This window comes from Aphelocoma coerulescens, chromosome 3, assembly GCF_041296385.1.
Source record: "Aphelocoma coerulescens isolate FSJ_1873_10779 chromosome 3, UR_Acoe_1.0, whole genome shotgun sequence".
NCBI classification, from domain to species: domain Eukaryota; kingdom Metazoa; phylum Chordata; class Aves; order Passeriformes; family Corvidae; genus Aphelocoma; species Aphelocoma coerulescens.
The window spans coordinates 118,123,162-118,137,515 of record NC_091016.1 but is presented as its reverse complement, the minus strand read 5'-3'; the positions used below and the strand labels follow the sequence as shown (position 1 = coordinate 118,137,515).

General features: G+C 40.3%; 1 protein-coding gene across 13 annotated transcripts in view; it reads right to left on the bottom strand.

The window, feature by feature from the left end:
• KLHL29 (kelch like family member 29) overlaps window positions 1-14,354 on the bottom strand; it is a 393,114-nt gene that overhangs the window by 235,624 nt on the left and 143,136 nt on the right. For all 13 annotated transcript variants that reach the window (XM_069011679.1, XM_069011680.1, XM_069011681.1 and 10 more), the window contains one exon: window positions 8,090-8,395. In XM_069011679.1, coding sequence (XP_068867780.1) covers window positions 8,090-8,350 — 261 coding nt within the window. In that variant the 5' untranslated portion in view covers window positions 8,351-8,395. The remainder of the gene's footprint in view (window positions 1-8,089; window positions 8,396-14,354) is intronic.

Sequence of the window (14,354 nt, the reverse complement as noted above, 5' to 3'; positions counted from 1 at the left end):
GCAGCATTCCCAGTTCCAAGAGCCAGAGAGCAGAGTTTAATGTCTGTTTATCACTCCCGGGGACAAATGTATTTTTGTGTCTATCACCTTCACAGACAAGTGTTGTATCAAGCAGGAACTCAAGGCCCATGGAAATCATAGGGAGAGGTGAAGCTTTTCTCCCTTCTCTTTCCTTCTTTCTTTTTATTCATTTGGTTCATTTGTCTTGCAAGCTTGGAAACCAATGCCATCAAGAAAATATTCCGTTTGTCACATAATGCATTTTCCTTCTGCTATGCATTAAAACTGTGTTTTTTAAAAATTACCATTGTTTTCCTGTTATAAGAAAAATTATGGTATGCAGTCATCCCACCCGAGCAGTAGAGCAGCCCCCTAGCAAACTGTTTGCATCAGGCTCCTTTATACCTCAATCCAGCCATCTCTTCCCTCAATGATTTCTCTGACATTACCCTCTTCATGCAACACCAAAATCAGAAATTAACGTGCTGAGAAACGATCAGCTTTCTTGAAAATAATTTCCAGACCCTACCTATTAAGCATTGACAGCAAAAATAATAGGAAACTGCAAGTGATTACTTGTAAAATTCTTTGTGGCTGTGTTTGATGGTGACAATAGCATTACATTCCTAAATGACAGCAACCAACCTCAGGATTATATGCACCTATGACTCAGGGAACCTGCCCTCCTTTTAGAAGTGCTGCTCCGTGGAAATAAACCCTCTAGTAACCCACATCAAATCACAAGAAAGGCAGCTCCCAGGCTTTTTTAGCCTGACAGGAGGCTGGGACGAATTTTATAATGAAACACCCGTGACCCCTGAATGACAGAAGTATATATTTTGCTTTATTTTGAATGGATAATCTGCAACGAATACATATGAAAATGAAGTAATGCTGAGAAAGAAATAAGAAAATAAAAAGAACTCCAAATAATTTCAAAGAATCAAGCACTTAAATCCTGGCCAACACAAATTTTATTTAGGTTCTGTGACTGATATTTATCCCTTTTGGAAGTCAAGAGACTTTTTCATCAAAGTGCCAAAGCCCAGAAATACTCCTTTTTCTTTATCCAAAGCTGTCATGTTTGTGACCTTGTAAGTATTTGGCAATGTCAATTAGTGCTTCAAAAATGCTGCCTTTCATCTTCAAATGGAACTGGGCCTAGAAACTGGCCAGACCTCTTAGCTCTTTCAACAGATGATAAACACACTGCAAGTAAAAAAATCCAAGCAGCTTTTTATGACTTTACAGATTAATGAGCATGCCAGGGCTTTCCAACCAATTTTGGTCCAATAAAGTATCTGCAAAAGTTAACAAATTAAACCCACATTTTGTATGTTCCAATTTCTACACTATTAAAAATATGTACAGATACATCTGAGAAAAAGTACTGAAATGAGATGGTGAGAGGAAGTGGCAGATCATCAGCACAGTTTAAGCCCTCCCTAGGGCCACAGATCATTAGGAATAGCCTTTTAGAGAGGAGTCTGAGAAACACCTGAGACATCTCCACTTCCTTCAAAGGAAAGAACTGGTTCCTCTACTTCAGTGCCTTCATCGTGCCAGTTTTGGAACCCACCACTGATCTCCCTTTGCTCTCTTCTTCCCTGGTGATACAAATACTTCCCAGGAGTTGTAACTTTTTTGTAGCAGTGTAATGCGATTACTTCAGCAGAAATCATTGCTGAGTTCAATTCACAGACATTTTTGGTCAATTTATATTTAGAAGAAATAAAAATATGTCCTGAGAGTCAATGACCAAATCCATCTGTTTCCTCCTCTCATTCCTGGTACAAGCTGTTGGTTCCTCTAATGCAACTCTTAAAGGAACTCTCTGATTTGAGGATATAATACTATAATGGTATTTTTTTGTGGGGCACCCTGCTGGTTTCAGCCTAGCTGGGCTGGTGTAATGGCATGTCATGGCCAACTCTGTCTTTCTCTCCTTGCTTGCAGACTACTCACAAGGCTCAGTCTGGAAGCTGCAATCCAGCCAAATGGTGTGTCAGCCCAAAGGGTAAATTGTGCAAAGCTTACTGAATTTTCAAGCCTACAGAACAAGGAAAATGTGATTTGTGTGCCAGGGAAAACCTGTCCTTTTGTTCTGCTACTAACCATCGATGTTATATACTCCACGCATTGCTCTGATTTCCTACACATTCATGTCATAGTCTGCCATAATCAGAGCTTCATGTGCATCAGATGTCTCTGCTTAGGTGGGAACAGGCTTGCATCTAATTTACCAATGAAACCAGACATTACTCAATTTAAAAATGTATCCATAGGTAAAAATGTGCTGCTGGAAAGAAATCACTGTTACAATTTAACATCCAGCGACTGAAGCCTTGTGTACCATCACAGTTATTTGCCAAAAGAATCTGAGGATCTTTAACAGCTTTTGCCACAATTGCACTTGGGCCCAAATGCTGTATCATGTCCAGATCGAAGAATCACCAGGCTACTATCTGAAATGGTGACAAAAGCATGCCAACTCTCAGTACAAACCCTAGGGGAGTGGAAGAACAGCTTTCACAGAGAAGCTGGAAGAGCAAATCCCATCTATTTCATCACCACATGTTTTGACTTTTTTCTAGCAACTGTTGTATTCCAATATTTATAATCTCTCTCTTTACGCAAGCATCTTATGTTTTATAATAAAAAGAGTACATAAATTTCAGTTACCGCAGCAGAGCAAATTGTTGTATGTAATTAGTCATGTACAACATAAGGCGTAACTTGAAAAACAATTCGTGTTTATTCTTCCTCTGCTTAATCAATATTTTAAATATTTGTGGAAGCCGTACACCAACTTAGCAAATCACCACCTCCTAAGCGACAGAAAAAGAACAGACAACACAAATCCTGCAACCTACAGCGAATCATCTGCATTTGACAGGCTGCTGTTAAGGGAGCTACATTTTTTTGGCCTGTGAAGGAAAGAAGAATACAACATTTTACTTCTGTGCTGTTTCCCTTTATTTCTTTTTACAGTGCATTCCTCAGCCACACTGACTTATTTTTCCTTTACCGTAAGAATTTTCTTCCCTCCTCACTTGCTTTTTAATGATATTTAGTTGCACTGACGCACAAAGTCAGTGGTGGCTACTTCTTCACCTGCAATTCTTGCCTGACTTTCCAGAGAGGTTAACAAATATTTTATCATCACTGTCTTCCCTTCCACATCATAACTGTGGCTAACCACAGTGGGATAAACTCTGGTAGCAAACACAAGTCTTAAATGCTACAGGAGTACTGTGAGAACAGGAGGCCACGATCACGCCTCAGTTACACTATTTAAAGACTTAAAACTGCACAGCTATCCCTGAGCTCAACTAGAAAAAATCTTATCAAAACTGAAGACTGGTGTTTTTGTAAAATTTGTCATAGGTTTAACCTTGAGAATAACAAATCATTAAGTGTTGGGGGGCTGAAGAATCAATTTATGTTCCAAGCAAAGGGTTTTTAAAATTAAGGTTGAAAAAAAAAAATTAGATCTCACCTGGTGGTGCACAGATTCTGTTGATGTATCAATCTTTTCAGGCATTTAAAAATAATATAGAGATGATAAAAGTAAATGTTCTATAACCAAAAAATCTCTTGGTAATAAAATTTCAAATTACAGCCCATGACAACACTTCTAAATTGAAGCTGTGATACAGGAGCTTTGATGGAGAAAATTGTACAAGTAACTCACAAAGTAATTCGGAAAAGCAACATAGAATGAAGGTGCTGCTGAGATGAACAGAAAACACAGCTCGAATGGTGTGCAGCATCCTTAAATGAATTTCAGACTGTTTTGTTGCCAATATCTTAAGCAGTGCTGTAGTCTTACAGGGACTTCTTGGATAACTTCCTTCAACCAATAAATAACCTCACTGCAGGAAAAAATCCAAAACCCCACCACGTACAGAACCAACCCTGAGCTCAATCATCATACATGGCTGAGCTCAGATTCTGACAATTGATCCAAACACAGAGTTTACGGGCAAAATTTACCCTTTCCTATTGACTACTGGTAGAGGGGTTGAGGAAGTATCTCCAGTGAAGGACTCATCCCTCCAAATGGTGCTGCCTCTGGGTGCTGGTCTGTGGCCCAGCTCTTTGGGTACAGAATTAGGGCAGAAAAACCAAATTGAGTAAAAGAGCTGAAACTTTGCTCATAGTGGCACAGAATGAGCAGAAAACCCAAAAATCACTACCTCTGAGTGCCTCACTTTCCCTGTCAATATACTGGGTGTGCAGCATCAAACTATTTTTCAGAGGTTGATGAAGTTTAAATATTTCTGATATTTTTTGGCAGCCTCCAATGAAATGGGTTATAGCAGTGCAAAGTCTCATTGTCATTTTGTTCAGCAAAAAAATAAAGCCCAGGAAAAGACAGTTTTTCTGTTTAAATAACTCAGACCGAACATCCGTAACCACTCAAAGGGGGCAGATCCACTAAGTGTGATTTGTACCAAAGCATCTGTGGTAAGAAGGTTACGGGTACACTTTGAGAATAAATTTCAAAGGTCTGCAAAGTATAATTAGTTCTAAAGTTCTCCTACACATTAATAATTAGTAATAAAAACCTTCTAAAGTCCTCCACAGGAAGTAGTAAAAAGCTCTTCCAGAAGCATGAAAACATAGACCTTACCTAACCCCCTCACAGCTAGTCTTATATATCCTAAGCTTCCCCCTGAAGATGGTTTTATTTTTTTCTCTCCTTTCCAACACTTTTTCTATCCATATCACGTAAGTCATGGCAAAGTCTTTAATCTTACATACATTTACATAATTTTAAAGACTGTGGTTCAGCCAGATTAGGTAGACTAGTGGTCCTTAAAACAATTTATCTATGAATTCCCTGAACAATTCCATCATGCAGCAAGTCTTACAGTCCAGTTACATGTCAGAGAGAAAAGAAGTTTTTTCCTCCATTTTGAATTTATCACTTTGGGATTCAGTTAACCTTGAGCTGAAGGATGGAAGTATGACCAATATCTGCCAATACAGGTACCCAGAAGACAGATCTTGTCAAACAGACTTCACTTCAGTCTTTGACAAGAGTATGACTGTTTGATAACTTGTAATTGAGGATGATGCCATGTATATGTATTTTTAATAACTACTGACTTATCACTTTGGCAAAAAAAGTGTGGAGCTGTACAGACATGGAAACGGAGGGAGGGAACAGTTTTATCCCCACGCAAGGGAATGATGAGTCTGATGCTGAAAGGATGCATATGGTTTGGGTATCTAAGTTTCAGCACTCATATTTTCAAAGGCAAATGAAGAATGGAGGGGATGCAAGAGATACAGTTATTTGGAGGCTACTGAAACTGGTCAGCAGTAGGAAACTACAGGAACCAAGGACCAAAGGACTGAAGACAGACTAGATGATTTACAAAAAAAACCAAAGCAAACTTTTAACTGGGAGGATAACTAATAAGTAGGAACCCAAACCGAAGGGCTAGAGATGGTAGCCATCTGTGGTTTGAGATCTCCAAACCAGCTCTGGAAGGTATGCCAAAGTCAAAACTGGTAACTGGACAGAAGAAAGAGTCCCTTCTGTCCTCAGCCCGGGGCAACAGTGCTGGCTGTACCCATCTCCTTTGACAATGAGACAAGGACAACCAGGTTATCAATATTCTTGCTTCATGACACCTTATCTACTGTGTTGCCTCTTGTGTGGGGCACACCCTTGGCACTGAGTTTAATGACACCCCCATCATGGTGGGGAAGGCTCAGCCTGCAGAAGGGCAGCTAAGCAATCAAATATCCAACTCCCAAAACACAACTAATAAATCCAGGTGTTAGATGTCACCTGTCCCCCATGAGCTGGTACCCCATAAACATGCTGACGAAAATGATTGCCAAGGGTAGGTAGGCTGTGATCTCTCCACAGCTCAAGGCAACTTACCACATGCTTGGCTTGTTTTTAAAGTACTGTTATATTTTTGTTTTTAATTTTTAGGTTTTCATTTTTAAAAGAAACCAAGTGACCACATTGTTTTTCTAACTTGTGATCTCTTCGTTATATGGATGTAATTTTTTATGCCTAGCCATTAGCTGGATTCTACCAGGGAAAAGCCTTGGCTGGTTACACTGCTGACCACAAGTCATCTGTTGTGTGTGAAGGAGAGAGACACAGTCAGGCAGGGTGAACAGGAGCATTTATGAGCACCTGATGTTTTTTGTGACACTATTTCACATTGTTAGTTGGAAGCTTGCTAGGCACCATACCCTTACATCTCTGTTCATCCCACCTACCTACCTACCTACCTACCTACCTACCTACCTACCTACCTACCTCACTTCTTCACAGTTTTTTCCTCTTTAATACATGGAAGTTTGAATTTTTAGTTAGACCTTTAATACATGGAAGTTTGAATTTTTAGTTAGACCTGCTTAGTTGATTCACAGCAGAAGAAGCCGGGGCAAAAACTCTATGCATTTTTACACATTTATTTTATGGGAGATTACACAGCTGATTAACAGTTCTCAGAATAAAAAGCGTCTCCTGTTACCTCCATTCTTGTCTATTTATTGCTTTTGATCTATTCATGCCAAAACATTCTTACTAATGAAAATCATCAGAAAATTGTCTAATAAGGTAATTTAGAAGACAGTTCACATCTAACATATCATCAAAAGGCACTTAACTTGCTGTTCCTGCCTCCTCTCTCCCAATAAACACATGGTATACTAGCACTGATAAGCTGCAAAATGGTTTTGAACATCTGGGAAAAGGGCTGATCAGCTCCTGACAACTGCTGGACTCTAAGCAGACCCAGGAACAAAGGTCATGATAAATGAAACCACTGCTTTGGCTTCAAAATTGCCTCAATCATCTCCAGACAAAGCATGATTGAAATGCATCTATCAGTGGATAGCATCTGGAGAACTCTAAAAATGTTTTGATCAGAATCTGAGTGGCTTCTTTCAAATGAAAATAATTTTAAGATGCCATGGCAAATTTTTACAACCAATCACACTTTGGGCTAATGTTTCCTTCTGCAGCATTGACCTTGTTTTTCTACAGTGTGAGAAAAATCAATATAATAATGGTACTGCAGCAAAATTTAAGCTTGCTCTTGGCTTACTTTAAATAACTTCATTGTCTCCTTTCCCTCTGTCTACATCTGCTGTATTTGGCACTTCCAGTTATTAAAATGAAACCAAGTTGAAAGAAAATGTTAAATATCATGAAAAGAAACCCAGCAGCGCTTCTGTCTCACTTTGCCAGTGCTGTGGTCACCTTTACCATTTGCCAGGTTTTCCTGTTCCCAGCTGTTCTACCTGAATCTGCATGCAAAAAGAAACCCCAATTTTCTCTAATATCATCAACCTGTACTTTGCAGATCTAAAAGAACTATTTTTTTTTTTAAAGGAAAACTCACCATCTTCTCTCAATAATATATTGGAACAAAAGAGCCCAATGATTTACTAGTGACTTCCTTTCTTTGGTGTTTAACATTTTCTCACTCCTTAGAGTGCATTTTTGCACAAATGAGCAAGCCTGGTTATAGCAGTTCCACAGTTTCATTCCAACCTGCACTAAGAATGATCCTTTGAGAACCTTATAGGAAACTATCAACTAAAGAGAAGGAAAAACACTACTCAGCCAAAATTATGACCTTTAGTCACTTTCCACTCCCTCTGGATGAGAACCATATCCACTTGCTGTCAACCACAGCTCTGCGTTGGTCAACAGACAAAAAGAGAATTCCCAAAAGAAAAGTGGGAACAATACATTCCAGGGAAAGCCACAGAAAGCCCAAACGGAGGCAGTGCTGAAAGGAAGGCAATATTTGTTCTGCCTGGGCATCTGAGAAGCATGGGGACACTCAGTCTCGGAGCAAGAAAGACCTACTCTGGGGTAGGCATAACACAGAGGAGAATTAAAAAGACATAGCCTGCCCATAGAAATTAATTTTCCTACTCCTGGCTATCCCACCAACACAAGCTTTACAAAGGGACAGATGACGCTCCATCTCTAACATCCCTTCAACATGTCAACCCCATTAAAACAAAACCAAACAAAACAAAACCAAACAAAACAAAACCAAACAAAACAAAACAATACCAAAACAAACTGAATTCTTACTTTGGTACTGGAAGCTGGGGAGGAGTTGGCCACCAGGCTGGTGATGACATCGCTGTTGCCGGTGGTGCAGGCGGCGGTGGCCGGGGTGGGGAGGCGCGAGGGGACGATGGGCAGGGGCAGCAGCCCGGGGCGGGAGCTGCTGTTGGTGCTGGCGGCGCTGCTGCAGCTGGTGCTGCCCACGTGGTTCCCGTTGGAGCTCCAGTCCCGGCGATCCCACCCAGCACGGTAATCTCTTTCAAACCGGCTGTGGTGCCGTGACATCTCGGTGGAGGGCAGCTGCGTCTCAGAGGGAACTCGAGAGCCTGCCTGGAAGATCAAAGACAAAGAGGAGTCAGGGATGAGGTTCCAGCACAGTGACTGTACTCTGTAACCACCAGGGCAAGACCCTGTCATGCCTCCTCTGCCTTAGGAGAGCACTGTTTCTCCCCTTCTCCCAGCTAAACATCAAGAGGAAGAGAGCAGTATCATACTGAATATTAGTCTAGAACACAAATGAAAGAGTTTAGACAAGTATAAGGACACAGTGGAGAGCCCAGTCCCACAGACCTGAAGAAACACCATCTGCCCAAACTCTTCAACAAAGTAACAAGCAAAAGCACACAAACTGTGAAAAGCCAAGTTAGAAGAAAATCATAATTCAATGTTCTGACAACAGGAAACATTCCCAACAGCTCCATTTTGCAGTTTCCTCAGTAGCCTTCAGATCCTTTCTGTAGCCTCTTTCCTGCACATGACACATGACCAAATATTGATCCTAAAGATCAAAGATAAAAAAAATCTACCTGCTAAATCTATCCATTACTTATCTATTTTCAAAGCCAAATACTGCTTCACACAGTCCCCTTTTCTCCTTTTTTGCTGGACCTCCTCACTAGAAGCTCCTACAGGAGTATTTCTCCCTGTGACACCTCGCCACAATGAGGATGCTCTCCAAGGCAGGCCAACATGTTCTGTCTCCTCCCATGCTTCTAGCTAGACTTAAAACACTTAATACACATAAGTGATCAAATGACCCAGTTGTTCTGTGTGATCACCCAGTCCTTATCATCCCTCAGTCTTTGTTACCTACAGATTGTATCTGCCAGGTGAGGGATATCTTAACACAATGTTGGGAATCAAGACTCCCAACATCTAATCTTAGTTCTGATAATTATAAGTTACATAGCACAGAGCAGTTACTGAAGTCTTCCTGGCAAGGTCTCCTAATGTGCAGAATGGTGGCAATAGTGCTATTTTCCCAGCAGAGTTCTGAGTAAGTGAAAGTTTACAGCATTTGCAATAGAAGAAACAGTATGAATAACTGCTAAATGTATTTATTTCCATAAATAAATAATGAGTATCTAGGTCACTGCAGCACCTGATTTATTTTATTTGCATTACACGATCCACTAAGTTCTTTGTAATAATGACATCAGGTCAGTAGAAGCAATGTTGTTTCACAAATTCTTAGGTACAAAAATGGATGGTAAGAATATCAGTTTATAAGGATTGTGGAGGGAGCCAGAACTAAACTCACCCAGAAACCTAAAGATAAGAAACTTCTTAAGAGAGATAAAACTTAGAAGTGTTATAAAACAGTGTGCCTATCAACAATGTTAGTTATTGACCTGGTAGAAATTAAAAAGGCAAACAAAACCAACCACTTCCTCAGTTAAAAAATCAATAATATAAATGTATATTACAAAACCCCACTGAATTCCCTCCCACAATCATTATGTTCAACAAAAGACCAAACCAAGTCTCCCAAGAAGCTGCATTTTTGATGGTTACATTGTCCCTCTGCAGGAATAAACACCTCTAGCAAGAGCCTATACCGGGGGCCACACCATAGTGTTGTTGGTATTACCACAAAATTAACATATCTCTTAACCCAACTACTTTTTTCTCTAGTAGAATGTGATGCGACATTTGACTTGATTATTTGAGGGCTGATGGTTCTGGTATTAGATTCCTCTGTTTTGTGTTTTTGTGGCCATCTGATACTTTCATTCAGAAAGCTAAATCTGTATTTCCCAGAGGACCATGCGAGCTCAGGTGTACAGTGACCACAGCAAAACCCAGAGACACCAGTGCTGTGAAAGGTGCTGTAGTGAAAACAGAAATTTTTCTTTCAGTAGAGGTGAAGAAAGCAAACTTTTTCTCTAGTGAAAACTATCTCAGAATAAATTCAGTACCTAAACAGTGTGTCTTTAAAGGTTAGAAATTCCACAGGTATAACCCTGCTTTCATTTGTTTTATAACCATTTTGCTAAGTCAGGCACAAATGGAGCCTGCAAACTGCAAGCTGCAATTTTAAAATATCCTTTATTATTCCCTGCCTTTGAAAGAGTTTCTTTTTAATCCCAACAGCCTCCACTGCCATATGAAGCTATCTTTTGTGACTGTTTGGATGGTGGCTGTCAAATGAATGCCCTTCTCCTTCCGAGCTCCGTTAGCTGTATTAGTGTACTCCCTGACAAGGCAACCAGGGAGAACCAAATCACATCTCCCCCACCCACCCACACTCCTGAGCACATCTGACATTTAATTCAGCGGAGAGCAGCGGCACACAGGCACACAAGTCAATAGAGAGCAGTTTTTGCCACACGATCCAAGGCACCCTGCCCCCAGCAATTCTACTATCAGATGAGACTGACAGGCAATTACGTCAATAACAAGCAGGAAAAAAGCCTGTGACTAAGCCACGCATTAAGAAGTTTACTTAAAACCCAACGCCCTCCTCATGAGCACATCCACTTCTCAGTCCAGCTACTGTATTTCATGGTATTTCCAATGAAAAAAAGAAAGCTGGGGCTGAACATCAGTCTTTTTTTTTTTTTTCCAATACACTGCATTAAATATACACTACTTGTTTCAACATGTCATTTTTGGCTGGGTACAAAGATACTTGACAGCAACAAGATGTGCAGAAAAACCGGAGGGGATAACTATCTAATAAATGAGTATTCAACTGCTAGTGCTTGCTATTTAAAATTAGAAAGAATAGAAGATGTTTTCATAAATAGCTGCTGGGTGAAGTAAGAAATGAGTTGGGAACAGACTAGCTAATTTTTAAATATATTTTTAGATCCAGAGTTTATGCTTTGTCTAGACTATTGTTGTTGAGGATCATAATCAAAATAATAATGCTTTCAACATATTCTGTACTCAGAAGAAAAACTTCTCCAGCAGTGTGTCCTGAGTCAAGTGTAATCATCACATTCCTCTGCACAGAACTTGACACAGGGCAGCATAAACCATCTTGAGAAACAGCAGAGACGGAGGCCAGTGGAAACCTCACACGAGCAGCAGGGACGGCAGCAGTCACTGCAGTCAGAGATCACAGAATCCCTACGGCTGAAAAAGATCTCTAAGATGATCGAGTCCAGCCATCACCCTAACGCTGTCACTACCAGTTCCACAATATCTGATTTTAGGCTGCAATTTTCCAGACGTGTTCTTTTGATATTTTTTTTTCCCAAGAATAAACAAAATAAAATAAAATAAAACAAAAAAACCCTTTCTGTTGGGGAGACAGAGAGAAGGAGAAACATCAGTACCTAATACTCACAAACAGCAACATCAATAGCTACAATTAATTCATGTGCTTTTACCTTTTTAAGGGAAGTTTTCCTCAACATTGATGTGCAGGCATTTTCCCTTACATAGCTTTAGATCCCTATAAAAAGCACCGGGGAAGAGAAAGAAGATTTTTTTCCCTGGTTTTTAGACACTGCCCCAGCTAAGTCTTAGCTAATTACAGATCTATCAACCTCACTTGTGGGGTGGATTTTTTAGCTAGCATGATGCTCCATGCTGCCACATGTAGGAGCCAGTACTAGAGAAGATAAGCTTCGAGCTATCTGAGATATGTCTATCCTACATCAGAGCCATAAAAGCACGATGTAGACACAGCCAGCAAAAGAAAGAATGTATGATTTGTGCATCTCAGACTCGTAGTCCATGAGGAGGCATACTGCACACTGTTACTGATGAAAATCCCTCTGTACACTCAATTCAGCTGACATACTATCTTGTGGAGGTGGTAAAGTCAGTGAGACAGGCCTTCCCTCACCCTCTACTCAAGATGTAATCACTGGAGTAGCCGGGTGTCTTTAATCTCGACTAGAAAAGGAACGTGTTCCCGTTTGTCACAAAGAATCAAAGGATTTTATTGTGCAGCCAAAAGGAACAAAAACTCTCTTAGAGGAAAAAATCCCCCACCGTACTAAAGAGAGAGAAAAGAAGAGAGAGAAGCCCATAGAAGTTACTGGATGAAATGATAAATTCAAAGTGAAAAAGGAGATCAAATTGGTATTAAGGGAGGGCTGCAGAAAGGACTATAAGCTAAAGAAGAGAGATTGAGCAACCAGAGGTAAACACAAATCCCGTGACAAATCTGAAATGAGATTCAGTGATATGGCAAGGCAAAAAGTCCCCAAGACTGCATCACTGCGCATATGCTGCAAAAAGAATGCCAGAACACAGTCCACTTTGTTTCAGACAAGGGTTATGCAGGAGCCAGGCATGGGGATTATACCTGCACCTGACCCATTCTCCCATCATTAACTTCCAGAGGAAGACAGGTTTGGGAGGGTAGATCAGGGGAGGGTAACAGACTGATCAAACAATACCAAACACCTTCTCAGGAGTGGGACAGGACCTCTCCCAACCCTACAAAGCCAAAACATGCAATGCAGCAGGTGAGAGAGACCATAAAAAGTTATTTTAAATCGATCCCTCAAGGGAAAGTAAAATGTGAGCGTACCCCTGCTGGAGAACATGGCTTTTTCTACAACCAGGAATTTTGGAAATATCTCATACCAACAGTTTGCTCAAAAATAATATTTGAGAAAGTTTTTCTGCAAAATGTGAGTGTCTTCGGGACTCAAACGTAGGGCACTTACACAGATGACAACATCCAGCCTCCAAATCTACCCTGAACACTTTGTCCATTTGGAAATCTTCCAACCTTCTTAGCACAAAAACACCTTCCTCCTGGTACTAATTTTTTAGCACATCTCTTATGCAAGCTCATTTGTTCCTTGTTTCCACGGCTTACACACACACACACAGAGGAAAGGAAAAGGCCAGCGGCGTGTGAGATAGCAGCGTGCTGTCCTCAGGCTTCTTACCAGGTTCAAACAGATCATTGCTGCAGATTTATTAAACTCAAGTGGTTAACATTTCATTTTATGCTTGATACATTTAAGCACAGCCCGTCCTCCCCCAAGCCCAAAACACTCACTGTTCTGCAGAAAAAATGTTTCCTATTCATGTTCCTCTAAATGACAGTCCGGCTCGAGCCTTGGAGCAGCTTTTTCCCTGCTTTCCACGCTTATCTAGTCAAGGTCTCCTTAAAGCGCCTGTCCCCACAGATATAAATATAAGGAAAAACAGGCTTTCCGCCAGTCTGAAGCTAGAGAATCAGATTTCTTAGACTATTAGTCAACTTCATTAAGTGACTTCAAAAATAAAGGTCAAGCTTTTAATTTAAATTTTTCCTGGGTAAGCATTTGTTTCTAAATTTACCTTTTAAATAATAACATTACAGAAACACGATAGGCAAGAGAGGTTGGGAGACAGCAAAGGAAGTAGATACATGGTCATTAGGGAAATGGCAGAAAAGGAAAAAGAAAGAGCCTGAAACTTTAAAATAAGCAGCTAAATAAACTTACGTGTTTTCAGACAGGATAAATGGAAGTACAGGTAAAATAGCCCATTAGAGAGCTTCAAAAGCAGTTAAGTGCATGTAATGCCTAAGTATTTTATGAGATCCACACACAAAAAAAAAAGAAGAGGAAGAAGAGAGATTTGCTGGAATCAGATCTAGCATGAAGAACTGTAACTGATAAAAAGGAAGATGTCTAAGTACCTAAGCTTGAATGATTTCACATATATGCTGCAGGGGAAATGTTATGGCATGCAGTTTTATCAGAGCCTACTGACACAACAACCTCTCCCCAGGCACAGGTCTGAAGACATAATTTATGCATATGGCACCAAAATCACGTTGAAATATATCAGTATTACCATAAATTCTGGATGTAACTCAACCATCAGGCCATACATGTACACATCTTTAAGAAAATCAAAATAAAACAAGGTACTAGCAGTCCTGGCAGCTTCAGGGGCACCTCTTCAGCAATGTGCCAAGCAAAACGCTTTATTCGAGCTCAACAGTTTTTATAACCCACAGACTTTCTCAGACACATATGGAATCACTGTTACAAGCCTACATGGATCTGACTAATCCATTTTCACAATTTTTACCTCTTTTTTTTCC